At 60.6% G+C, this 27426-nt stretch overlaps 1 protein-coding gene across 4 annotated transcripts in view; it reads right to left on the bottom strand.

Moving 5' to 3' along the window:
* Positions 1 to 1992: 1992 nt before the first annotated feature.
* The window catches only part of RPTOR (regulatory associated protein of MTOR complex 1), a 236500-nt gene continuing 211066 nt past the window's right edge, over positions 1993 to 27426 (bottom strand). For 3 of the 4 annotated variants that reach the window (XM_074343898.1, XM_074343899.1, XM_074343900.1), the window contains exons 25-35: positions 21213 to 21318; positions 18772 to 18886; positions 17454 to 17578; positions 16281 to 16385; positions 12628 to 12675; positions 8019 to 8125; positions 6649 to 6776; positions 6479 to 6565; positions 5581 to 5697; positions 5176 to 5305; positions 1993 to 4795 (exon numbers count right to left, since the gene is read on the bottom strand). In XM_074343898.1, the coding sequence (XP_074199999.1) occupies positions 4727 to 4795; positions 5176 to 5305; positions 5581 to 5697; positions 6479 to 6565; positions 6649 to 6776; positions 8019 to 8125; positions 12628 to 12675; positions 16281 to 16385; positions 17454 to 17578; positions 18772 to 18886; positions 21213 to 21318 (1137 nt within the window). In that variant the 3' untranslated portion in view covers positions 1993 to 4726. The remainder of the gene's footprint in view (positions 4796 to 5175; positions 5306 to 5580; positions 5698 to 6478; positions 6566 to 6648; positions 6777 to 8018; positions 8126 to 12627; positions 12676 to 16280; positions 16386 to 17453; positions 17579 to 18771; positions 18887 to 21212; positions 21319 to 27426) is intronic. The other variant, XM_074343901.1, reaches the window with a different exon arrangement.

Genomic DNA, 27426 nt, shown 5'->3' with positions numbered 1-27426 from the left:
TCCTTCCACCCAGCGTCCACTCACCTCCTCTTGGCCAAGGATCCCCTGGCACTTAGAGGCTCTGCTTGGTGGGGGGGCTTGTAGACAGAGGGAGTGGTCAGCAGAATAAAGTCTCCCAGGGCCCCCATCCTAATCCTGGAGGCTGTGACCGTGTCAGGTCACGTGGCAAGGGGGATTAAGGGTGCCAATCGGCCGACTCTGAGGTGCGGAGGTTGTCCTGGACTGTCCGTGGGCTGGTGTCATCACAGGGTCCTTGAACGTGGGAGTGGGCAGAGTCAGTGTCAGAGTGGTGCCCTGTGAGAAGGGCTGCACCCTCTAAAACAGACAAACAGCAGGCTCACACCGTACAGCACAGGGAACTGTATTCAGTATCTTGTAGTAACTTGTGGTGAAAAAGAATATGAAAACAAACGTATGTTTGTTCACGGGTAACTGAAGCACTGTGCTGTGCACCAGAAACTGACAACACCGTAAACTGACTGTGCTTCAATAAAAAAAACGTATGTTTACAATAAAAGAAAGACTCCACCCACTTTGCTGGCTTTGGAGGAGGAGGAAGGGGCCACGAACCAAAGGGTGCAGGTGGATTCTAGAAGCTGGAAAAGGCGGGAAGACGGATTCTCCCCTGGAGGCTCCAGAGGACCCTTGCTGACACCTTGGATTCATCCCCATGAGGCATGCATATGATTTAATTTAAACTCTAGGCAACCAAACTGCCCCTTCGTGGCCTCTCAAGCACGCTGTACATCTCCAGGACTGGGAGGAGAACTCCAACACATCTGTGGTGATTTGCTGCAGTGGCCACAGGGACTAACCCGGGGGGGTCACTGATCTGGGACCAGGGGCCGGTAGTCAGCCTCCTTCCGGCGTCCTGGTCCCTCTCTCCCACGCGTGCCCCACCCCCGAGCCCCTGGTCACAGCCCACCCACCCAGCCTCCCCTGGGCACTGCCCTCATCCTCAGCCGGGATGACACTGTCCACCTGTCGGGGCCGGTGCCCACGCCCACCACCCTGCCCTCCACACCCCCTTGGCCGAGCAAAGGTCTTTCGTGGGACCTTGGGGTAAAGATGTCTGCTGGGCCCCATTTCCTATCACGGGGATGACAGGAGCTGGTACCCAAGCTGTCTCTGGGGAGCCACATGCAGGGCTTGCTGACCACGTGGGCAGGAATGTCCCCACTCAAGATCGGGACGTGTCCAGGGATGGCAGCCACGGAATCTGATCTAGAATCGAGGGCCGTTTCAGGAGGTGGGGGAAATGCCTGCAGGAGACGAGGCTCCAGCCCCACAGGGAGAGTGATCCGGCCACCCCAGGGCCCAGGAGTCACCGGCCAGCAGCCCAGGACCTTTCCAGGCGGGGGCCAGAGGGGACGCTGGCTTTGAGGACAGTCACGGGAAGGGGGTGGCCTGGGACTCGGGAAGGTGGGTTCCCGGAGTGGAGTGGAGAGGATGCAGCCGCCCAACCACTGACTGCAAGGTGGGAAACTTGTGCTGCGAAGACAAACAAGAAGTGGCCGCGGGAGCCCCCCTGGGGGCCGGGCTTGCAGACAGAGTGGGCGGCCCTTCCACTGTACAGGCGTGGCCCCCAGTTAGGCCTTTTCTTGGACAAACTGTCCAGGCCACAGGGCTGGGTGGTGCCCAAGGGGAGGGCCCTGGCAGGCAGGGGGGCCTGGGCCCTGGGACACGGTTTCCTTAAAAGTCAGCCCCCACACAAAAACAGACACAGATCACTGGAACAGGATAGAAGGTCCAGAAATAAAGCCACACACTCATGGTCAGTTAATCCACGACAAAGGAGACAAGAACACACACTGGAGAAAAGAGTCTCTTCAGCAAGTCGTGCTGGGAAATCTGGACCACTGTCTGCAGAACACTGAGATTAGAACATTCTCTAACACTATGTACAAAAACAAACTCAAAATGGATTAAAGACCTAAAGGCAAGACCAGAGACTATAATAAACTCCTAGAGGAAAACATGGGCAGAACAGTCTTGGACATAAATCACAGCAATGTATTTTTCAAACCAGCTCCTGGAGTAATGGAAACAAAAGCAAAAATAAGCAAATGGGATCTAATTAAACTTCAAAGCTTTTGCACAGCTAAGGATGCCATCAACAAAACAGAAAGACAACCTACAGAATAGGAGAAAATATTTGCCAATGATGTAACAGACAAGCGACTAATTTCCCAAATATACAAACAGCTGAAACACCTTAAAAAAAAAAAAAAGCAGCTCAATCCAAAAATGGGCAGAAGACCTAAACAAGCAATTCTCCAATGAAGACATACAAATGGGCAATAGGCACATGGGAAAATGCTCAGCATTGCTAATTGTCAGTGAAATGCAGGTCAAAACTACAATGAGGTATCACCTCACACCAGCCAGAATGGCCATCATTAAAAAGTCCACACACCATAAATGCTGGAGAGGCTGTGGAGAACAGGGAACCCTCGTCCTGGGGATGTAAATTGGTGCAGCCACTGTGGAGGACAGTATGGAGGTTCCCTTAAAAACTGAAAATAGACTTAACCATATGAACCAGCAATCCTACTCCTGGACACATACCCAGAGAAAAATAAAATTTAAGAAGACACCTGCACCCCAATGTTCACAGCAGCACTACTTAAAATAGCCAAGGCATGGAAACAGCCTAAATGTCCATCAACAGATGACTGGATAAAGGAGATACTGTACATATATTCAATGGAATACTACTCAGCCATAAAAAACAATGAAATGCCATTTGCATTGACATGGGTAGACCTGGAGATCGTCATTCTAAGAGAAGTCAGAGAGAAAGAAAAATACCTATGATATTTACATGTGGAATAAAAAAAAGGGGGCACAAATGAATTTATCATTTATAACTTAGACGACTGATTTCTGGACTGTGTGTGAGCACACCTGACTGTCCTTTTGACTGGATTGCTGCATTCTGTTCTTGTTTTGTGGTTGGCTTTATCCCTTTGATAACTATGTAAGTTTAAAAAGCTAAAGCTCTAAACTGTTCTTAGAAACAATGATCAGTACGTATATGTAAATTAAAAAAAAAGTGCCGTATATTGTATATATGTATTTACATGCAATATGTTGTACATGTGCAGTCAAATTGTAACAATTCTACCTGATAAAACTGAAAACGGAAAAATAGAAGAGCGGCCGGCCAGCCCTCTGCGCTTGTCCACCTTTTATTAACAGCTGTCTCTCGCTTTCACATTACAATCCCATGTTTCGTCAGTCTTTCAATTCTCATTTTGGTAAAATAAATAGAGATACATGAACCCTTAGGCCGAGCTCTCTCGAGCCTCTGTAACTTCATGATTGAGTTTTCACATCAGGCTTGGGGGGGCCCTGGGCGGGGAGCCGCGGGACCGGGGGGGGGGCTTTGTCTCACGGCCCACGGCGCTCGCTCAGAACCTGGAGTCAGCCTGGGCGGTCAGCACTGCGTCTGTGGGTGGAGCTCGGCTTCCGGAAGGTTCCAGCCACCACCAGGAGCACTGGGTGCAGCTGATGGGCCTTGCGGGGGCACTAGCCTTCCGCAGCCCCCCTGGCCCCAAGCTGCTCGCTCGCCCAGAACTAAGTGCAGGCCGTCCTGGAGCCTTCTCCCGGGTCGCGGAAGGCGCTCCCCTCGCCTGGTCCGGCCGGACACAGACGCCTGGCCCCGCCACCCTCGGGCAGGGTCCACCCGCCCGGAGCCGCCCCCGCTGGGGCAGGACCGCCGCCCTGCATGAGGGGCCCTGAGCTTCGTCACGGCTGTGACTCACTTCCCACTGTTATTGGCGTCATGGGCAGAGTTAGCTAAGCTAGCTCACCCCTCTCTTTGAATAATCCTGATTCCCAAGGAAAATGGAAAAAACGCTTTTCAAAACATCATCATTGTGGTTGTGTCCTGTGTTCCAGGGGCGGCTGCCTGGCGCCCTGTCGTGGACACGCCTGGCACTCCCGTGTCCCCCGCCGTGTGAGCTGTGCCAGGGTGTGTGAGGACAGAGGGCAGGGTGGCACCGTCGCCCCCAGATACTCTGGGGCTCAGGCGGTCCCTCCACGTGTGCACATGTGACGCATGTGTGATGTGTGTGGGGCCCGGGCGGGAGCCTGGGAAGAGCAGCACTTCGGAGAGAAACAGGCCAGGGACCTGCCTCTCCCGTCCAAACCGAGCGCGCCGGGGTGGAGGCCCTGCCTGGGTGGGACGGTGACCTGGGCTCCGACGCTCGGCCGGGATGGGCACAGGTGGGGACCGGTGGGTGGCCGGCAGGCGGTTGGGCAGCCCCTTCCACTCGTGCCGCTTCCGTCCGTCCTCTGCTCAGTCCCCACCCCCGCCCCAGCCAGCCCACTGGTCAGTCCCCAGGAGTGCACGCCAGGGACCCAGGACACAGCCCGGGAGGCTGGCTTCCGTCTGGAGCTTTTGTGGACTCATGCTTGTATCACTTGGAAAATAAAACAAGTGTGCTTCCCCTTAAAAATCTCAGAAGAAAACAGGACAGGAAGGGGACTGCGCCGCACACTGATTGTGTCCTGGGGCCCAGGAGACTCAGCAGAGCAGCGTCTGTCACACCGAACTCCAGCAGAGCCCCTTCCCCGGGCTCCTGGGCGTTGACAGCACAGACAGACAGACAGACAGCGCGGGCCCTCCGTGGGCCCCCAGCAGCCGGGTCGAGACAGTGTTCAGGGAAGCACGGTGGGTCCACTATGTACACGGTGGTGGTGGCGGGCGGGGGGCAGGCCGCTATCTGACACGCTTCTCCACCGAGTACACAGAGATGTAGTAGTCGTTGCTCCCCACGGCCAGGTGAGGCTGTGGAGGAGAGAGCCGGTGAGCGCCGGGGAGGGCGCAGGCCGGGCCTCCTGACCCCCAGCCACCTGCGGGGCAGGCGGCCCGGCCACCACTTTGGGCAGCGACGGCCATCTCCTCATCACGGGCACCTGCCCACAGCACCCGCATCTTTTCAGGATGGCCCCCCAGGGACAGTTCTGGGAACCTGCTGAGGTCTGGGCCACCCCTCCCCCGGTTTCTCCAGGGCCCAGGGAGTCACAAAGGGCAGGGCCCCTTCTCATCTGTCTGTCTATGCCAGGGAACTGGTGCTGCTCCCGGAATGAGTGCCGGGGGCGGGAGGCCTGGCTGCAGCATGCCCTGCCCCCCACTCCCCACCGCTCCCCCCGCAGCGGGACACAGACCCAGTGTGGGTGGAAGGCCAGGCAGCTGATGGCGCCGACCCGCTGGCCCATGAAGCCGTCGTAGTACTTGATGTGGTTGATGAGCTCCCCGCTGACGCTGTAGATGGCGGTGAACTGGTTCATGGAGCCGCTGCGGGCGAGGACGGGCTGGCTCAGCGCGGGGGAGCGGCTCCCCTCCTGGCACCCCTGCCAGAGGGCTCAGGCCGCAGGCTCTGTCCCCTCAGCTAGCCGGGGTGAGCGGCAAAGGGGCCCCACACGGGCTCCCCCACACGGGCTCCCCGACCCTGGGCTCCCCCACCCCGGGCTCCCCAATGGGCTTGCGTGCGGGCATAGGGCCCAGGGCTGACTCTGGGGCCCTTGGAGACACTTGGGGCAGGACGGGGGCTTCTGAGGGTCATCACCTACCAGGCGATCAGGTTTGCCTGGGGGTGGATGTCGAGGGCCGTCAGCCCCTTCACGATCTGCAGGACGTTCACAGACTCCGGCATCCGAGGGTCAAAGATGCGCACGTCTCCGTTGACACTGCCAAGAGGGGTCACGGTGACGCCGGGCCACCCACACACGCCACTCAAGGCCAAGGCTGCCTGGACCCTCAGCGCGTCCAGTGATGCCCCTGGGAAGTATGTGGGCCCACCCCAACGACCCCAACAGACGACAGGGACAGCCCCAGCCTCCTCCCCAAAGCCAGAAAGAGCCCAGCCGCAGGGCCGCAAAGCTGCGACACAGTGAGCAAGGCCGCGGGGGAGGCTCTGAGTTATCTGCTCATTTCCGGCCGGAAATTAGATTTTGTGCAGCCCGGGATGCGACGACAGGAGGTGGCAGGACGGGAGGCCGGCTCGCCGCCCCCAGAGGCCACCTCCTCCCTGCCCCTGGCCTCTGGGGGCGTGGTTCCGAGGGCTGTGTTGTTTCCACATCACAAACAAGGGAAAGAGCATCTCTTTGAAGAGAGAGTGACTTTGTGACAGTAAATTACATTTGCTGTCCCTGTAACGGCAAATAAACATCCACTGCTCTCAGCACAGGATTGCTGGGCAGTGGAAGTGGATCCTCAGCGATCCCGGCACATGCCTCCTCCCTGCCCCCGCCCGCCCGCAGGGCACCCATGGGCAGAGCTCCAACGGGAGAGCCTGCTGTCCCCTCCCTGTGCCGGCCCTGACCTTTCTGGCCAGGCCCGGGGCAGAAGCTAATTGCTACCCTGAAAGGCCATCATTTCCCAGCTGCTTAAATGCCAAGAACATATTTTAAATGAAGAGAAAACAATGTTTTTACAGGGAAATGTCTCATGAATATTCCTGCTCATTACCTGACACTCATGATGTGGCCCTCGGGGTGCTTCTGGAGGTAGGCCTTCACCACCCAGGCCGTGTGCTCCCGGTAGGTCATGACGCGGCTGGAGGGAGGAAGTCGGGTCAGTTCCAAAGGGCCGCCAGGCTCCGGGGCAGGCCGGGAAGGGGGCAGGTGCAGCCCGGTTACCATTCACTGAGCGCCATCCTCCTGTCGTAGACACGGATGGAGCCGTCGCCGAGCCCGGCCACGATGAGGGAGCGGCGGGAGTCGCAGGACAGGCTCGTCACACAGCTGTCGGCACCCGTGGGGATGTCCTAGGGCCACAAAGAGACCCCGTGAGGCTGCCTTCACAGCCACCGTGGGTGCAGCCGTCACCACGGGGCGGAGCCGCCGCCTCCTCCAGCAGGGAAGCCGCCAGGGCCAGAGGAGCGGACGGGCGAGGGTCCGGGGGAGTCAGGCCCACCCCCACTGAGTGACAGCCCTGCAGCCACAGCCAGGAGGGCAGCCGGATTCCCAGGGCCACAGGCCCCACCGCCCGTTACCCTCCCCGCCGCCCCCCGCTTTCCTAGAAGGCAGGCGAAGCACATCTCGGCAGGAGGAATCCTGGAGGGCTCCCGCTTAAAGTTCCTCGTTAGCTCGAGGACGGGCCTGGGGGAGTCCTGCTGCCCATCAATGTCAACTTCCCTCTCCTCCTGGCAGCTGTCAGTGCTGGAGAAGGGTGTGGGCGTGATGGAGGCCCCGCGGGAAAGAGCAGGAGACAAAAGACGGGCCCCAAACGGGAAGGTGCTTCTCTGTCAGCGAGGCCCAGCGCAGACGGAAACCCAACGGAGTCTATTTAAAAGGCGGAGCCGGCCTGCCTCAGCCCTGCTTCCTCTGCGCCCAGCTCGGGGCCCCCACCTCCCGGAGCACTCTCAGGGTGGGGTGTGGGGACAGGACCCCAGGTAATGGCACCAGTGTCAGGGTGTCCAGCTGCGTCCCAGGAAGGACTGGACGCAGCCGACTGTCATCACAGTCCACGAGCGCTAGGTGGAGGGGGCGTCACCTCCTCCAGGGCTGCAGCCCCCGTGCCCCCTGCAAGGAGCTGCGGTCTCTTCGTTCCGGGAGGCGGTCCCTGCCTGGGGCCCGCCACTCTCCCAGGACGTCTAAGGCAAAACCAACTCACTCCTCTCTTTTTATTAAAACCCAAAATAAAAGATGCTTTAAGAAGCACTAAATCAGATAATCATGCTAATTTAAAACAGACTCAGCCTGCTGCCTCCTGCTAGTCCCTAATCTGCACAGATAAAACAACACTTGACAGTGAGGCTGAGCGAGGCTGGGGTGCAGGTCCCAGGTCAGGCCCGACGGGCACAGGGGGACCAGGAGGAGGCCTGCACCTGCTCTCCCAGACCCTGCCTTCCCGCCCTCCAGAGACACTGAGGCTTCGTCACAAACTGCACCCCCGAGACCCTCATTCTCCGTCCTTGACTGGAGGGTGAGCGGCACTGGGGAGGGCGGGGGGTCTGCACCCTAGTCCCAGGCCCCCCAGGAGGCCCAGCTCAGGCCGGCGTGGTTACCTGCACCTTCATCTCGCGGTCCGTGTCCCAGATCCGGACGATCCGCACGTCTCCTGAGCTCATGAGGAGGCCGGTCTCCTGCTCCCAGTCCACCACCATCCCGGCTCCTGGAGAGACAGACGGGTAGTGTCACCAAGGGAGCCTGTTCCCAGGAACCACTCAGCCAGCTGGGGCCGACCCAGAGGGTGGGTCCCAGCCCTACACACGATCCTTCCCCAGGTCCTGGCTGCACCCCAGCGTCTACCAAGGGGACAGCATGGCGCTAGGACCGCCTGTCCAAGAAGCCAGTGGCCGCGGCCGGCAGGTCTGGGGACTCAGAACGGGTGTCAGTGACCAGGTGATGCTAGTCCTCAGGCCATGTCAGAGCCCCAGCCCCGCGTTCCCCGGGAATGAACGGCCCGCAGTGGCCCCTCTCGGTGCCAGGGGGCTGACTGCGGACGCCGGCTGTGAGTGAGCCAAGGGACCCCCGCCCGACGCCAGCCTGGACAGGGAGCGGGGGCGCCTGGCCCTCCGGGGGCAGTGCTGACACCTCCCAGGAATGAGGTTTAATTAATATTTAATTTTAAGTATTTCAGAGATACAGAACACACCAGAAATCCTTGTACCTAATGCCCTGATCTAACAGTTGCTAGTATCTCTGCAGTTTTGCTTTTTTTTTTTTCTTTTTGAAAAGAAGTAAAATTACAGACACACTGAAAGCCTCACACCTGTGTGTCCTGTCCCCGGTCTGCAGGCCGAGGGCGCCGCTCCCCTGCAGGGGCGCGTGTCCAGAACCAAGACACACGCCTTCCATGTTTCAAAAAAAGTTGCCAATCTCAAGTGCAAGTGTATTTTCCAGCGACCTGCCTTTTCCTGGTAATGTTACACTTCGAGGTTTATCCGACTTGACAGACGAGGGTCTGGGTAACTCGTGTACCCTCTGGGTCACATGCCCTTGGGGAGTGAGCCTGTCACATCCACGACCCCCCGGCTTTGTAAACCACGCCACACTGAAGGTGTTTCCTTGCACCCTGCGCACGGGAGGCGGGGCCCTGGGAAGGGGACAGGCCCCACTCCCCAGGCAAGGCCATCTCGCCCCAGAGCGGGTGCCACACTGCACACTCAGCAGAAAGGGAGTCGAGAGTGAAGCCGTCACGCTGGATTCCCCTCCAAGCTCCGGCCTTTCTCCAACCCTGGACTCTCATATGCACGCGTCACCTCAGGCCCCCACTTGGACCTGAGCTCCTCAACGCTCCTTCCAGTGGCCCCCATGGCCTCCCAGCTGGCTCCCGCTCTGCTCTGGCCTCCAAACACCGCCTTGGGGGGGGTCCTTTTGCCAGGGAGCAGGTCCGGCACCTGGAACGCCCCTCTCCTGATGTCACACAGCCACCTCCTCGACCCCATGAGGCTGGGGCTCTCCCTGCTCCCCACCCAGATGCATCACCTCGTGTGCACCCTGCTGCCGTGTCTGTTCCCCAGAATGTCAGCTCCCGAAGACAAACGGGTGAACCTTTGTTTCACCTCTTAGAACAGTTTCCCCACTGCAATGCCCCAACCCCGGGCAGGAGGCCACACCCCAATGTGCCAGAATGACATCTGCTGGGGACAAGGCTACAGGCGAGGCCCTCGGCCCCATCCTCATATCAGGACCCGCAGGTGCAGGGGGGCATGTGACCCCCACCTGTCCAGGAGACCCAGTCACACGGCGATCGATCAGCCCAAAAGCAGAGCCTGAATCTCCACCTCCGGCCTCCCTCATGACATGCCCGCTGTGTGTTCACGTAAGTGAATCGCAGACGACGCGCCCGCCCAGGACCCCGGGCTTGGGGCGGCACCAGGTCCCTGCAGGGCTACAGATCCCGATCTGTGGACCGCCGCTGGGGTGGTCCTCCTGCCTGAGTGGGACACAGCTCCAGGCCTCCTCACGGGACCTTTCCCGACCACACCTGTGTCTTGACTTCCAGACACAGCAGAGCAGAGACGACCTGATTCATCCCGAGTTGGTAAAAGATGATGAAGAAGGTGACGCTTTCTTCCTTGACGTGTTGAGCACAAGGGATGAGACTGACGGCTGTGATGTAAGGACAACTCACGAGACGGGGACACTGTGGCCCTGAATTGGAGTGAAGCTCTCCCATCGTTTCGCTCCTGGGGGGCACGGCCCTGCAGAGTTTCCCGCCGTCTCCGTCCCTGGAGAGCCAACAGCCGGGGGGGGGGGCATGCCCTCCATGGCCTCTTGGGCCTTTCCTGTTTTCCAGGAGCTTCAAGTGTGAGTCCATACGCTGCGCCTGCAGGACACGGGAGCGTCTCTGTCCTCCTGGTGCGTCTGACAGAGCCTGACTGGCACCGCACGGCTGCGGCCCCTCCCTACAGAGCTGCAACCCGAGAGCGTGAGGTCACACTCCACCTAGTGACCTCCACTGGACTGCCCGGGGGGGGCTGCGCAGCCCCTGGGGGCAGAGATTCCTCCCCTCCGCCAACCTCACCCTGCCTACAGCCCCTGGTCACGTGTTCTGGTCCTGAAACTAGCCCAAGAGGGAATTTCTTCACTAAAGTGCAGATGCACGGAGCAGCGGTGGTTGGACAGGAAGCTGGAACGAGTCAGGCTGGACAGCGCCGTGGGCCCAGCAGACAGCGACGTGAGAGACACGCCGTTTCAGAGGCTCGGGTCCCTGTGGTGTCTGCGATCAGCCTCCATGCTCAGTGGCCAGTCCAGACGAACCTGAGGACCCCGTCTTCTGGAACAGACCTCAGAGACCCCAACGTGGACTTGACCTCTGAGGACTGGTCATTCAGAACTGACCTCTGAGGACCTGCCAGGTGAACCTGATCCCTAAGGACTGGTCATCTGCAACTGACCCCTAGGGATCTGTCATCCTGAAAGAGGCCCTCGGGGGCTATGGTTCTGGAACGCCAAGGAGGAGGACCAGGGCCTGCCCACCAGGTACACGTGAGAACCTCAGACCTGTGGGATGGCAACTCCTGTCCCCTCCCCAGGAACACAGACGCAGAGCCCCCCACGGGGCCAGGCCTCCTTCTGGTGCCCTGTGAACACCTGCTGGTCCTGGCCTGGGCCCGAGAGAGCGGCCACTGGGCCTCATCCATCTGCCTCCTGCACTGAGAGGCCTTCCTGTCCACCGGGTCCTGCTAACTATACTCTGGATGTGCCTGTGACCCTGGAGGAGGAGGGCGGCGCGGGGAGGGTGTGGGCACCTGTGACCCTTGCCCCGCCGTCCACATCAGCCCTCTTCGCGGCCTCGCCCAGCCTGCTGCCCAGCTGCTCCCAGACCAGAGGCCCGGGGTTTACGTCCAGGTCACATGCACCAGTGCCGGGCGACCTGCTCACCCCTCTCCGGGGCTGCCGCTGCCCTGTCCTGACTCCCCTGGTCCCAGCCCCATGAGAAGGGCGTCCTCTGGCCCTTCTTTAGGGCTTCAGGGAGCGGGACGCTGTCGTGTCTCTAAGACTGTGAGGAGCCCTCCCGAGAGCTGCCCTCCGGTCGCCGCTGCCGCCGCTGCCGCCGCCGCCGCCGCCAGGTAAGCAGAGTGGGGAGGCAGGGGCCCTTGGGTTTCCTCTCTTCTAAGGCCTTTGCTGCATGTTGAGCTTTTTACCTGAAGAGTCCTTTGTGAAATATAAAGTGTGAGTCCACACGTCTGTAGGAACTTCTCATTCTCAGCCTCCGCCGCACCTCCCCCCATTTCTGCCGGCAGCAGGGGCCCTGGGGCCACGTCCGCCTTCCGGCAGGGGACGTGATCACTGCAAAGAGCGACTCCCCACGACCCGGACAGGAAGTTCACCAAGACGCGGCTCACGCTCTACCTCGGACCCTGCACGTTACAGCTCAGGCGTTCACTCTGCTGCCTGGATTCGTAAGACCCCATCTCTTTACAATTTACCCCAACAGCAAGGCCGAGACAGAAAGGGGCACCGCGCAGCGCGGGTCTTCTCAGTTTGCTAACCCAGCTCTGCCGCGCGCATCCACGGGCAACCATCAAACTTACACGTGGATTTTCAGATGGAAACAGATGCTGCCAGAGACTTGGCATTAAGTTCTGAAAAAGATTCTTTTTTGAAAAATGTGGCGGGAACACAAATCTCAGACTGAACGACTTCTCTGTGCCAACGGGACCGAGCCATGCCCTTCAGGTGAGCCTGCGGAGCCGGGCCTCCCGCCCGGGGGGAACTGAGCCGCTGGGGGAGGCGGCCCCGCTGCAGCAGGCGTGGGTCTGGGCTGTTTTCTGTTCCTGGCTGTCACGAGGGTGGCCTGGAGCAGGATGAGAACTGGGCTGTCCTTGAGGGCAGGATGAGCCCAAGGGTGAGGCCACCAAGGAAGATGGGAGAGACGCGGCTCGGGGCTGGCAGGGCTGGAGCCGCGCCTTCGGGACGAGGACTGGTCCTGCCCCAGGCTTTCACTGAGGTTCCTCCCCAGAGCCTCACGCAGGCGCCTGGCCGGTCCCATGAGGTCCCTGGCCCCACGAGGTCCGAGTGCTCAGCTTCTGTACTAACGAGACTGCGCGGAGGGAGCAAGTAAGAAAACCAGTCCTAACCTCGGCAGGCGGAACAGCTTGGCGGGCGAGTGACAGGCGCCAGCTCCCACCCTGGGCGCTCACAGGCAAGACACAAGGCACTCACCTCCCTGCTTACTGCGGTCAAGATAGATCAAGACCTTTCGTGCCAGACCTGCGAGGAAACAGGGATTATGGGTTTGATGCGAGGGCAAGCCGGCCAGCCGGAGCCAAATCAGCCCCAGACACACGGCAGCGGGTTAGAGGAAGCCAGTGGAGGTGCTGACAGCCGCCCGGGGGCAGCCTCAGCTGGAGGAAACGGGCCAGCCTGTCCATCTCAGCGAAGATGGACCTACAGAAGTGAAAACCCAACTGTCAGGGTTTCTGGCTAAAAAGGGAGTCTCTCCCTGGCTGGGAGCCTGGGAGGTGCCGTGACTCGGCTGAAACGAGCTGGCGGCACTTCGAGTGAATGGAGGTTAGTGCCAGGCGCGCACACGGTTAGCGCAGCCAAGCCGGCAGGGGCTGACCCGGCCGCGCCGGAGCAGGAGCAGCGCGGCGGCCACAGGAGGGGAGATGGCGCCTCCGTCCGGGGTCTCAGCACCAGGACAGCTCTTCATCCCCAGGGGGCCTGGCGGCCAGCGAGGAGGCCTGGGAGGGGCTGTCCAGGCATCTGGGTGCGGTGGCCAGAGGACGGGACGTCCCACAGGACAGGGCGCACGCAGCTCCAGGGCGTGGCCGGGGCCCCGGGCTGCGGGGAGCCTGAGGGGGCAGCGTCCCCAGGCTAACTGCAGTGTGTGCACGAGTCTGTGTGCTCACGTGTGCACATCCATGCATGTGCGCACATGCCCACACAGAGCCAGAGGCACGCTAGGATGACGCCGACACGCTGCACATTTCACACAACTTGCAGGGGTGGGGCCCCTGGGGGAACAGCCTTCTCTTTGGCCACAAACCACGGAATCAAATCTTTGCAAACAAACCTTTGCCAAGACAGCGACCTGGCGAGTGGATTCAGAGCACAGGGGAGACCCTGCAGGCAGAGCTAACCACCGAGGGCATGCGAGGTCCTCTGGGTCTCCTGACCCACTGCCCTCCCCACCACACGCCCTGCACATCAGTGTGCACAGAGGACGAGACCCCCCCGCCCCATGCCCTCTGTGGCTGAAGGACTCGGTGGGCCAGGCCTCTGGGGCTCATGGCCGTGCAGGACCCCCGCCATGGGCGCGTGGAGAAGCTGTTGACAGCGGCCCCTCTTCCACACACACCGTTCACAGAGGCCCGGTGAGGCCCTTGCTGTGGAGAACAGAGCACCCCGTGCCCCGAGAGGTCACCTGGAACAGGGAGTGGGGGCTGCGGCCTCTGCCTGAGACGGTCCTGGGGGATGCAGCTGGCACTCTGAAGGGTCTCGCGCTGCGGACGTACCCCAGGTGCCTAAAAGCAACGTCTGTGGAAGTTGTTGGGTCTCCCCCCAGGGCTGCAGCCATGGCTCCAGTCAGAGGCCAGACTGCCTCCCGGGATGGGCAAAGAGAAGGCAGCCCGGTGCTGGCGGGCGGAAGGCTACCAGAAGTCGCCACAGGGGCCGGGATCCTACCAGACCCGCCCCTTGGTTACCGAGCTCAAGCTCCTCAAAAGTAAATTAAAACAAGGGGGCCTCTCGGGCCCTGACAGGGCTGTGGGCCCCTCACCGCAGAGGGGGGCTGCGGGGGCTGGAGGGTGTGGGGCTGAGAGCTGCCCAGCCAGGCTGCTGGGCTGCGGGTTCTCAGGCGCCCCTCCTGGCCCTGCAGACACAAGCCCTTCCTGTCTCGACCTCCCAGGCTCTGGGTCCTTTCCACCCCTTCCCTGCCCCCAAAAGAACAAGGAAATAACACTTTCCTTTTTGCTACGCCCACTGCTGCCTGATTGGAAGGCAGGGGGTGGACCAAATGAACCTGCCCAAAGCCCTCTCCCCCCACTTGCTGATGAAGACCTGGAGGTGAGACCCCCACCAGCTTCCTGGCCCCTCACCAACCATGCCTCTCCTGGGGAGATTTCTGAAAACCTGGGAAAGGCAGAGGGTCCAGCAGGAGCTGGTAGGAAACACTGGTGGAACCCACTCTCACGTTAGGGATGCAGTGCACACCTGGGCTGGGGTGGCTCTCCACGCACAGGTGACGTCCGCTCACGAGCTGGAGACAAGTGTTGGGGCACCCCGAGACAGTGCGAGGGTCAGTTCACTCACCTCAGCCTCCTTCCCTCCCAGCTAGGCAACCCCCGGCACGCCATCCCCCGACGGGCGCCCCAACATGTGCACTGGAGGAAAGGCAAGCGGCTTTGCCCCCGATGGGCAGCCCCACACGCGCACTGGGGGAAAGGCAAGTGGCTTTGTGGGCAAGAAACCACACACACCTCTCCTGGGGTGGCAGGTGGGCAGCTGCGGAGGAAGAAGCCAGACCACAGCAGGTCTCCCGAGCCGTCCCGTCCTCCGGCCCAGCCAGGAGCCCTGACCTGCTCTGCAACAGCCTGGCCCTGCCCTCCTGCACTGAGGTCTGCGTCGAGGGGCTGGTGGAATGGCTGGAGCCTGGGGCATGCCACCTGCTGGGACGGCTGCAGGAAACTAAGGACTGAAAACTATGATTTGACTCGGCCAGAGGGTCCCGCAGTGACACCTGTGAGCATGAACACCCGGGAACCCGGTGAGGCCATCAGACACCTGCTCGGTCTGGAGCCCGGCCCCCTGCAGACCCGCCAGCTCCAGGCTGGGGTTGGGCTGAGCGAGTGGGAGGTGGGGCTGCTGGGCAGGGGACAGGCTTTGGCTTGAAGATGGGAAAAAGCAGGAGAGAGACGAGGGACCCTGCAATGGCACTGTCACCACGTTGGCACAGGACCGGCCCAGAGATCTGGCAACAAGAAATGGCTGTTTTGTCTGAAGGAAATGTAAAAACATGGCTGACTCGAAAAATTAACAAATAAAGAAGTGTCTGCTCTGCAGCAGCCATGCCCGAGAGTCAGCATCTCCCCAGGACAGGTGCTTGGGTGGAGGCAGAGAAGTGGCCCTGTGGCATCTGCTGCGAAGAGCCCGGCCATGCGGGGCCAGGCAGAACCCCAGCCGCAGGGCCAATCAGTGCCACGCGGGGCCACACAGAACCCCAGCCACAGGGCCAGTCAGTGCCACGCGGGGCCACACAGAACCCCAGCCGCAGGGCCACTCGGGGCCACTCAGTGCCACGCGGGGCCACACAGAACCCCAGCCGCAGGGCCACTCAGGGCCACTCGGGGGCCACCCGGGGCCACATAGAACCGCAGTCGCAGGGCCACGCGGGGCTACATGGGGACACACAGAACCCTAGCTGCAGGGCCGACCATGAGCTGCTCCTGCTTCCACTTTGTGAGGGCCCTGCATCCACACTGGACCCAGGGTACACAGCCTGGCAGCTGCGTAAGTAAACGCCGTGCAAGGGCTGAGCGCAAGGCTGAGCGCGCGGGGACAGCGGGGGACGGTGCTCTCACCGTGGCCGAGGGGCGGCCATGCCCACCAAGGGGCTGCGCACACGTCCTCTCTCAGGGACCAGGCACACGGGAGCCCCGTGCACTCAGCACCAAGCAAGCTAATGGGCGCAGAGAACACAGAACACAGCCAGGCCCCATGGCGGAAGCCGGGGATACGGGTGGTGGGCTGGTCAGAGCGCGGCGGGACCTTCGCCTGCCAGGGGCTGTCCCCCGAGCAGGAAGCTGGTGGGTGGTGACCCGAGGAGTCTGGGTGGACAGGGCGCCTGCGGGACCCCCAGGTCGGAGAGCACCCACCTCGGGTAGTGGGCAGCATGTCGGAGAGCCCCTGCCAGGCCGTCACCATTTCCGGATTCTTTTCCAAATCGGCGAAGTTCTTCCAGACCCTGATGGCGCCGTCATCTTGGGAAGAGAAGAGGAGGTTAAAACGCAAGCCTGTGCTCTGGGGTGTGGGCCGGGACCTTGTGGGGAGCCGCAGGGCAGAGCGAGGGCCTCAGGGCTGGGCCTCCACCCACCGAGCCAGTCTCCCCCCGGGGGACGGTACAGGGCCTCTCTCTCCGGCCTCCTGTCTGTGCCCCTCACGACTCAGGAAATGGTGGACGAGTGAGTCCCGACCTCCACCCGGCTGCCCGTCGCCCCCACCCCTGCGAAGCGAAGCTCCAGTTGAGAACTCAAGCCTGGCCCTGCCTCTCCCCGGGATCCCGCACCTGAAGGGCCCTCGGCTCCCCGTGCTGTCCCTGAGCCAGGACCCGCTCTCTCTGCCTCCGCGGGCTCACAGAGAGGCTAAGTGTGACCCGCGCTCAGACCCTCACTGGCCACGCTGCCTGCCCGCACCCCCACCGCCTGAGCCCGCAGCAGCGGGGGGCTGCCAGCAGGACCTCTCCCCACAGGTGTGCCCCACGCGGGGGGCCCAGGTGCACTTCAAAGAAGAGAAAGGAAGGCTGTCAGTGCAGACAGCTCGACTATCTCCACGGCTCCGAGGCCCAGGCCCGGCCGGGTCCGACAGGCCGGGCCAGGATGGGGTCACAGGGCAGGGAGCCTAGACGCCCGGCTCCCTGGTTCCCCTTGGCCATGTGATGGGCTGCGAGCCCTGGCACGAGTCCCGCTGGGCCTGCCCTGCTCGCCCTCAGTATCCCGAGACCCACTTGCCGGCCTCCGTGGGTGTCCTGGAGGCTAGAAGGACGGAGACCAAGGGGGCCTCTCCTGGGCAGGGGAGCGCCAGGTGAGGATACGGTCCTCGAGACACTGCCCAACACTCTGCTTCCCCTGTCACCTGTGGGTGAAGCCCTTCCCCTCTTAACTCCTCAGTGACAGCGGTGGGGGCTTCACCTGGAAGCAGTCAGTACCCTCTGCCAGAAGAAATGGTTGGGGTCGCAGGACCCTCCGTGTGAGCTCGCGCTGGGGTCTCGAATCTGCTCTCCTTCACCTCCGCATCGGGGTTTGGGTCCCCACCAGGCAAACCCCACTCACCCGTGGCCGTGAGCAGGAGAGAGCAGTCCTGGCCATTCAGATACTCCATGGCGGTGACCCGCGTGTACCGAGGGTTCCCGTTGTGGAAATAATCCAGCTTCTCCCCTTTCTCCCAGTCCCAAAAGCTTCAGGGAGTAAGAGAGGAAAAAGGCGGGTGATCAGGGAGATGCAAACAAAACCTGCAAGAAGAGACCACCGCCCCCACCAGGTCGGCCACCATCGAGAACACAGGGAGGCACGAGCGCTGCCCAGAAGCCGAGCGGCACTGGCGGCAACGCAACGTGGCATGGCCGCGGTGGGAAGCGGGGGCGGGGCCCCCAGACGGCAGGGCACAGAGGCTCCACGTGCTCCCGGGCCCCGCGGGCGCGCCTGCAGGTGCGCGTGCCTGACGGGTGCGCATGCCCAGGTCGCAACGGCGCCATTCGCAGCATTCACAAGGCGGAGGCGACCCAGCGCCTGGCGTCCGATGAAGGACCAAACAAACTGCGGTCCGTCCACACAGAACCTGTCCCGTCCCAGGAGGGAAGGACGTTCTGACACCCGCTACCACAGGGTGAACCTTGAGGACACTGCTCAGTGGAACAAGCCAGACACAGAAGGACGAATCCCGTGTGACTCCACCTCCGTGAGGCGCATGGACAGACAAGCACACAGAGAGCGAGAGGAGGACGACAGGGACGGGGTGGGGGGTGGCTGCCGGGGCCGGGCGGGGGGAAAGATGAGGGACGACGGCGGCGACGGCTGCAGAGCAAGCCGAGCGTGCTTAACGCCCACACGCTCGAGAACAGCGAAGACGGTAAGTTCCTCTCAACGTAAGTTTACCGCCAGGAAAGCAGAGGAATCGGCCACAGGGGGGACCCTGCGCTTCACAGGCCGTGATGGGAGCTGCCCTGTGGTCCCCCCCACCAAGCGAGCACTTTCTCCACGGCGTCAGGGCCGCCCTCGCTGTGGCTGAACGTGGTCTCGCTGCTAAGGCTCCATCGCACACTTGCTGCACCCACCCATGAGCGCACCCTCTACAGGCCCCCACTGTGAGTCCTGATGCCCCCGTGCACCAGGCACAGCTTGTCTAAGTGCCAGAAGCACACGTCACGGCCCGCGTGTCACGGTGGTCAGAACCCTGGAGCGCGGGTAAGGGGGCCAAGTGCAGGCCCGGGGCAGGGGAGGTGGCGTGGGCAACGCCAGCAGGAGGGATGTTTCTCCGCGAGTTCTCGAGCCCCTTCTCCCAAAACAGCCCAAAGGCGCGGGATGAGCAGCTTCCAGGCCAGGAGGGCGTGGTGGGGGGCACCTGCTTGTCAGCCCACAGGCACCCGCATACCAGATGCTGTCTTTGTCGGCCACGGCCACGCACGGTGTGAAGGGGTGAAACTTGACCACGGAGGGGACGCCAGGGTTCCTGTTCAGGAATATCTGGTCGTCCAGTCTGGTGATACCTGCCGAGGGAAAACAGGACGGTGGGTCTCAGCTCGCAGTGAATGCTGAAGACATGTATTACCAAGGCCGCCACCAACCCTCATGTCCGGGGACCTGGAGGGGTGCAGAGGGGAGCAGGGGCCACTGCGCCAGTCGCACTCAGACCAGTGCCATCTGGTTAGGGTTTATGAAGAGTGCACCGAAGGCCTTGAGCAAAGCTCAGTGAGGCTGCGTCTGGTAACTCAGACCCAAGGTGGAAGCCTCGGTCTGGCCAGCACTGCCTGAGTCCAGCCACTGCCTGGGGGGCTCCAGTCCGGAAAGACAGTGACCTTGAAACGATGCGACTGAAGGACAGACGGTCAGGAATCTCAGAGAGGAGGACAGGGAATTTTTCACCAGCCCCGAAACAGGGCCTCGGAAACAGGCCCTCGCGGCTCTGAAGGGGGTTCAGAGGAACATAAAGAGGCTAAAAACGGTCCGAGCATCAGATGGACTCAGACAACGTCTGGAGGACCACATGGCTCATCAGAGCAGCCGGGGCCGGGCCCCTCGGCCCTGCCCTGTTGCGGAGGGCGGGCAGCCCATGACCCTCAGGCCCCGGCGTCACCCCTTCCTCGGCCGCTGGACGCAGGTCTCAGGTGGTGCACAGGAGAGTGGCCGTGACAGCCACGCCGCGTGATCCTGGCACCGGCCGGGTGAGCTGCTGTCGCCCACGGTTTCAGTCCTTGGCTGCCTCCTTTTGCTAAACCAGCAGACGCTGAAACCACCTGCTTATTAGGACGGGCCCCAGAGGGCTTAACCGCTGCCCAGAGCTGCCTTCTCCCTCAGCCACGGGTTCCCCTGGAGGGAGCCAGCATGGGGCCGATTCGACCGTGAGAGGAGTGGGCACTGTGGGCGCTCTGCACACACGCACAGGCTGGTGCTTGGCGGCGGGCTCACGGGTGTCATGGGGGGACGGCTGAGGGAGTCACTGAGAGAGGAGGGGCGTTAGCGCTGCCGAGGCCCTGCTGACTTGCCCGCAGGCTTCAGCGTTCACAAGCCCCAGCTCGCAGCTGGCCGCAGACAAAACCACAACCCCGGGAGGCCAGGCTCCGAGGCGGGTCTCTGCCGTCTGCACGCCCCCTGCCAGCACTGCTTGTGACTCAGTGGCTTCTCTTAGTGTGTTTTTGACAAGCACGTCTGTTCTTTCCACAAAGACTAAAAAGGAGAACCCCTGCCCCGGTTTATGAATACACTCCATTTCTTATGTTCTGGTCTGGAAAGCCTGGTTCTGCCTTCACTCCCAGCTCAGCGCTGACCAGAGCCTGGCCTTCACTGGCAGGTCCATTTGCCTCCAGACGCCAGACCGCGTGTGGCTGCCTCGGCGACAGGGAAACCCACGTGTCCTGCTGTCCCCGCCTGGAGGCCCGGGGTCCTGAGGCACCGCCACCCTCCAGAAAGCAGCCCCTGACGCTGTAGGTCAGGGAGCGCCTGTCAAGCTGGGCGGCTCACTTGCTCCCCCGGGGAAGCTGCGGACACTGAAGCCTGTTCCTGAGCGGTGGCAGCGCCTCCGCAGAGGCCCAGAGGGTCGTGAACAACCAAAATTAGCTTCAGCAGGAGTGACCCCGCGTTAACGGAACGTGACCCGAGGCGTTTCCCAGGGAGAGCTCCCAACCAAGTGCTGCCCAAACCTCGCTGCTTCTGGGAGGACAGGGCCCGGCAGGGCTGGTGCCCCGCCAGAGCCAGCCCAGCGCCGAAGGCTCAGGGGAGCTGAGCCTGCCCTGCTCCCTACACACCAGGCTGCGGGGCTGGGTCGGCTCCCAGGCCAGCTGCCCGTGCTCTGTCCCTGTCCTGACCACTGGGTGGAGGCCCTCGCTCCCCCTCCCTCCCTGCTTCAGGTCCTGGTGGGGGCCTGCAGCTAAGATGAGGGGGCTCCCCGGGCACCCACGCGTCCACACTGCTCACCACCACTAAACCCCGGGGGGACGGGGAGCTGGGGGCACACGGCAGGGAGCACTTTGGACACCTCTTGGCAAATTCAGTAAAAGGCTTGGTGCAAACGTGCTGAAATACAGCTGAGTGAGGACCACCAGGGCTGGGTGATTGTCTCCCATCCCCAGGGCGAGGGCGCAGGCCTGGACTGCCAGGGCCCACGGAGGGAGGGCTCGTTCCTTCACCCTGGAATTGACAAGGGGCAGAAGGGACGCTGGTCCCAAGCCTGTCAGTCAGACGGGAGCTTCCCTGGCAACAATCCCGGAGAGCTGGAGTCTCCCCAGGCAAGGCCACGGAGCCTTCCCGGACCAGCCCCCCAACCCCGCACCCCTGCCCCTGGAGCAGCTCCCCCTCCGCTGCCCGAGGGCCGCTCACCCTTCTGGATGAGCTGCCGCGCCTGCTTCCTGACGCGGCTGTTCCGCAGGAACCGCCACTCCCGTTCCTTGCGGGTCTGGCTCTCCAGGTCGTGCTCTTCTGGGATCTTCAAAACAAAGCACAATTAAAAGTGGTTATTCTCAGGTGAGAAGGTTCCTCACCCCGACATGTTGAAGACTCCGGGTCCCCAGTTGGGTCAGGATGCCCAGGGCCCCAGGGCAGGTGCAGAGCAGCACACGGCAACGGGGGGCAGTCACGGTGCCCCTGAAGCGGCTGTGTTCACGGCCCCCAGCTCTTCCCTCTGCCCCCTGCTGGCCGCTGGGCCTGGGACCCAGGGGAGGGCTGGCTGGCAATGTGACGGGGTGGGGGGTGCTGATTTAGGAAACTCCTGCCCCGAGGGCCCAACCGCGGAAGCGGAGCCAGCACCACTCCAACAGGGCGGCGGGGGCGGGGGTGCTGTTCCAAATCAGACGGACCTCGCGGGAGGTTAGGGATACGCGCCGCGTGTCTTCCGCAGGAGGGGCACAAAGGGCCTTGCTGCGCCGGACACGACATCTGCGCCTTCATACCCTAACTGCGAAATCAGAACCCTGGGGTGTGCTGAGACGTCTCTGCTGCTCTGCCTGACGCCAAAAGGAGCGAGGCAGCGAGTCAGAAGACGAGCAAGCTCACGAGGAGCGACAGCGGAGCAGGGCGGGGGCAGGCGGCCCGGAGGCCGGGGGCAGGTGGCCCGGAGGCCGGAGCAGGGCGGCCCGGAGGCCAGAGCAGGGCGGCCCGGAGGCCGGGGGCAGGCGGCCCGGAGGCCGGAGCAGGGCGGCCCGGAGGCCGGGGGCAGGCGGCCCGGAGGCCGGGGGCAGGGCGGCCCGGAGGCCGGGGGCAGGCGGCCCGGAGGCCGGAGCAGGGCGGCCCGGAGGCCGGGGGCAGGCGGCCCCGAGCGCAGGGAGGCCTCTGCTTCCCAGCATTTCACCGCTGTGCTCTTAAAAATCACAAGACCACACCCAACAAACCAGCGAGGACGCCCCGACGTGGAGCTGAGGAGACAGAGCAGCCTGAGCTGCCAGCGCCCTCAGCGGCGGCGAAGTAGCCCCGGGAAGGCACCCGGGGCAGGCTGCCTCCTAACACTTGTTCCACTGCGTGACAACTGGAGTTCGTCAGAAAAGAAGTGACAAGCGACCAGTGACGCGGAGCAGCAGTAAGAAACCCCAGGTGAGGAGACTCGAGGCTGGTGCAGGAGCGCGGACCACACCTGAACAAAGCCCCTGTTTCTGTGGGAGCAAGTCAGGGGAAGGGTCTGGAAGGCGGTCCCAGTGGGAAGAGGGAGGGATGGAGGAGGCCGGTGGCGTGGGGGCTGCGGCTTGCAGCCCAAAGGAGGCAGCAGGCGGGCGCACGTGCCGGGGTCCCAGGCAGACTGAGCCCGTGCACAGCGGGCTCACCCCTGCCCCGTGCGGGGTCCCGGTGACAGAGCCTGGTGCTCCCAGGAGCCCAGGGAGGGACTCGCAGAGTCGAGCTGAGCTGAACTGAACCGCAGCCCATCGTCCCAGGGACAGTCGCCAGCACCACGAGGACAAGCAGGTGGAGAGCGGCCGCTGACAGGGGAGAGAGACCAGGAGAGGACACAGAAGAGGCTGGGGAAAGCCGCAGGCAGCGGCCGCCAGGATGGGCAAGGGCCGGTCAGGAAGGAGGGCAGATGGCTTCCCACCTGGCGCCGCGCCACTGCCCACTCCGAGGCCGCCTCCTGGCCTGCGGGCGGAATAGAAGCTTCCGAGTAAACAAAGCCCAGACCCAGATGCGCCTGCTGCCCCCAGGCAGAGCTGGAGGGACCGGGTGCCGGGTCATGGCTGACAGGGCCTGTCTCTGGGGCAGCTGGGGCTCGGGGACAGAGGAAGGCCAGGGGGTCCCCAGAAGCAGCCACCTGGGCACTTCCCTGTGAAGCAGGTCCCTGGACGGTGAGACTGCGGGTCACAGGGCTGGGCCTTGACCCTCAACACCCCCCCCAGTTAAGGAGGTCCCAGTGCACAGGGGAAACTCAGAACGCACACGACGCTCAAGAGTGGGGCGAGCCCGACTGCCCCCACTTCCCGGAAAGGCTGGCCAGCTTGATGCTGGACTCCCAGCCGCCAAGCCCCCTGGGTTCCCGGGGTTCAGGGGACGGGTGCTCCCGCACCTGCCTCTCACCGCGGCACGTTCACCATCTCTCCCATTGTTGCAGCAGATGACCCCCCCCCAAACAACGAGGTTGTCTCCGCGCAGGGAGGCTGTTCCACGGGCTGACCTGGCCCAACTGCACCACCTCTGGGGGGTGACCGCGCTGAAGGCCACTGGCCCATGAGGAAAGCGCTCTGAAGTGCAAACGAGGGACCCTGCAGGTGCTGCCACCCATACACAGGCGTTGTCATCACCGACCCCACCTCCCCAAAGTATCAGGGTGACTGACACGCGGCCACACGCTGTCAACTTCAGCCTTGGGGGCACAGTTCTGAGCGTGCCACAGTCATGCGGCCACCACCACAATCCACGTGTGGAACAGGCACTCCCTCCCCCAAACTGCTACGTGCCCTCTGAGGCCAGGCCCTCCCCCAGCCCCAGCCCGGCAACCCCCCCAACCATTTTCTGTCCCTGCAGCTTGGTCCTGCCTTTTCCGGATGTTGCAGAACTGGACCGAACAGCTTGAGTCTGGCTTCTTCCCCTGAGCATAACGTGCTCGAAATTCATCCGTGGTGTGTACGCGTCAGTTTATTTCAAACACTGTTTTCTGGTGGCCAGTGTTCCGTCACGTGGCCCTAGCACAGTTCACTCACCGAGGGAAGTGTATCTGGGGTGCTCCCGGTGCCTGGAGACTAAGAACAGAGCCACTGTGAACCTCCACACCCAAGCCTTCCTCTCTCCTGGGAGAACACCCGGCAGCAGGGCCGCTGCGCTCCGCGTAAGCGTGTGTTTAATTTTGCAAGAAAGAGCCGAGCGTTTCCAGGGCGCCTGCAACATCCTGCCTTTGCACCAGCACGGCGTGCACCCTCGGGAAGCACCTGGCGCCAACAGACCTGAAAGCGCCAGCCCTTCTCACCGACGCGCCGCACCTCACTTGCCGACTCAACTTCCCTCGCGAACAGCCGCCGTGACACACGTGTCTCTCCCCGTGCTGTCCTGCCGTCTGTGTGTCTGTCTGGCCAAGCGTCTGCAGATCTCTTGCTCTGGTTTTAACTGGGCGGTTTGTTTCCTGGTTATGGAATTTCGAGAGCTCTTTACATAAACAGGATACAAGGTTTTATCAGATGTGCGTTTCGCAGTCTTCCCTTGGTCTGCGGCTCGTGTTTTCCTGTTCTTCACTGAGTCATGACGAGAGCAGGTGTCACTCTCAGCGCGGTCCAACTGGTCATTTTTTCTTGTGTGGTTTGCACCCTGCGTCTTAGTAAAGAAATCACCGCCTAACCCACGGTCAGGAAGGTGTTCTTCCGGACGTTTCGTGGCTCCAGGCTTCCCCTTTAGGCAGTGAGTTGCCCACAAGGTGGGCCACCCTCTCTCCGCCGGACTGAACGGTCCACGCGCCCCCGTGGGAAGCCAGCAGGACGGACGGACGTGGGTCAGCTGCTGGACGCCAGTCTGCCCACGTCCACGTGTGTCCACACACCACCCACGCCGTGACCGCTTTCACTTCACGGTGCGCCCGGAAGCCCGTCAGCAAGGGCCTCCGAATCTGTTCTACTTCAAAGTCGTTTCGGTTATTTTAGTTTACTTGCTTTTCCCCATACATTTTAGAACAGGCTTGTCGACCAAGAAGGAAGGCCAGCCTGTCGGGGTTTGACTGAGGTTGCACTGATCTTCGCATCACTTCAGGGAGCACTGACGTCTTACGTTTATTGAGCCTTTCAGCCCAGGAACACGGTCTGCATTGATTTATGTCCCCTCTGAGTTCTTTCATCACTGTTCTGTATTTTTCACCCTTTGGATCTTTTCTTTTTTTTTTTTTTAGATGTATAGCTAGTTTCTCATGTTTGGGGGGTGGTGTTGTAAACGGTTTAATCTCAATTTCCAATTGTCCATATAAAAATAAACAGATTTTTGCACAACGACCCTGTACCCTGCGATCTTACTACATTTACTCATTCCAGCAGCATTTTGCAGATTGCTTGGGACTTCCCACGCACACGGTCACGCCGTCCGTGAGCAGGGCCAGGCTTGCCCACCCCCTCCATCCGTGCACACCCCCCTTGCCTTGCCCTCGCCAACCCCGCCCCTCCCCACCGTGGATGCTGAATGGGAACGGTGAGGTCAGACATCCTTGCCTTACACCTGATTTTAGAGAAAAAACACTCAGTCTTTTACCCGTGAAGAAATGTTAACTGCAGGGTTTTGTAGGGGCCTGTATGAGGGTGAAGGAGATTCCTTCTGTCCCTACTTTGCTGAGAGTTTTTACTCTGAATGTTGCATTCCATCAAGTCCTTTCCGTGTGGCTACTGAGATGATCATGCGATCATGCAGCTACTGAGATGATCACACGGTTTTTCTTTATATGATACAGAAATGACACATTCAATTACATGATTAAAGGCATTCAATCCACTCTGCGTCCCTGGGGTAGGACGCACGTGGTTACGAGCGGGTCCCCGCTTCACGTGCTGCTGCATTTGACTTGTTAATATTAACGTTACGCCGAGGATTTGGGGTCCACGTTCACAAAACGCTTGCAGACGTTTATTCCTGCAGTGTCTTCGAATGGTTTTCAAACCAGCTGTAGTACGGAACGCACAAAGGACAGCCCCTTTCCCGGATTTAAGTCCTGCCTTCTAGAAGCAGCTGCCGGAGGCAGTGGGCTTCCTCCAGGCTTCCTCTGACGCTGGCAGGAATTTACCGAACCACAGCATCTGAGCATGTGTTTTGGACACTGGATTATTTGACCTACTGAGTCAAGACATCCAACCAAGTCCTCACGCAGACGGAGTCACTGACTTGAATGGCTCTGTCTGCTGCACAGAACCATCTTCTTTTTTTTTTTTTTTAATTGAAGTATAGTCAGTTTGCAATGTTGTGTCAATTTCAGGTGCACAGCATCATGTGTCAGTCACACAGGAACACACATACATTCCTTTTCATGTTCTTTTTCATTATAGGTTCCTACAAGATTTTGAATACAGTTCCCTGTGCTGTACGGTAGAAACCTGTTTATCTATTTTACATACAGTAGTTAGTATCTGCAAATCTCAAACTCCCAATTCACCCCTTCCCACCCCTTTCACCCCCTGGTAACCAGAAGTTTGTTGTCTACATCTGTGAGTCTGTTTCTGTTTTGTAAATAAGTTCATTTGTGTCTTTTTAAAAGATTCCACATACGAGCGATCTCATACGGTACTTTTCTTTCTCTTTCTGGCTTACTTCACTAAGGATGACCATCTCCAGGTCCACCCATGTTGCCGTAAATGGCACTGTTTTATTGCTTTTTTGTGGCTGAGTGGTATTCTGTTGTATAAGTACACTGCATCTTCTTTGTCCAGTCACGTGTGGATGGACACTTATGTGCTCCCATGTCCTGGCTGTTGTCAGTAGCGCTGCTGTGAGCACGGGGGTGCGGGTGTCTTCTGGAATTAGTTTTCTCCAGATATGCACCCAGGAGCGGGATTCCTGGGTCATAGGGCAAGTCTATTCCTAGTCTTTTGAGGAATCTCCACACTGTTTTCCACAGTGTCTGCACCAAACTGCATTCCCACCAGCAGTGTAGGAGGGCTCCCTGTTCTCCACAGCCTCTCCAGCATTTATCGTTTGTGGACTTCTGAATGACGGGCATTCTGGCTGGTGTGAGGTGATACCTCATTGTAGTTTTGATCTGCATATCTCTGATGATTAGCAATACTGAGCATTTTTTCACATGCCTATTGGCCATTTATATGTCTTCACTGGAGAATTGCTTGCTTAGGTCTTCTGCCCATTTTCGGATTGGGTTGCCTGTTTTTTTTTTTGTTAATAAGTTGTATGAGCTGTTTATATATGCTGGAGATCAAGCCCTTGTCTGTTGCACTGCTTGCAAACCTTTCCTCCCATTCCGTGGCTTGTCCTTTTGTTTTGTTACAGTTTCCTTTGCTGTGCAAAAGCTTATTAAGTGTAATTAGGTCCCATTTGCTTATTTTCGCTTTATTTCTATTGCTGGGGTAGACGGCCCTAGGAGAACATCGCCAAGATTCATGCACAGACCCATCATTTCTAATACAGTTTCCTAATCAATATT

The sequence above is a fragment of the Camelus bactrianus genome, chromosome 16 (assembly GCF_048773025.1).
Source record: "Camelus bactrianus isolate YW-2024 breed Bactrian camel chromosome 16, ASM4877302v1, whole genome shotgun sequence".
Taxonomy (NCBI): domain Eukaryota; kingdom Metazoa; phylum Chordata; class Mammalia; order Artiodactyla; family Camelidae; genus Camelus; species Camelus bactrianus.
Note: the sequence above shows the minus strand (reverse complement) of the source record. Positions and strands in the feature narration are given on the sequence as shown.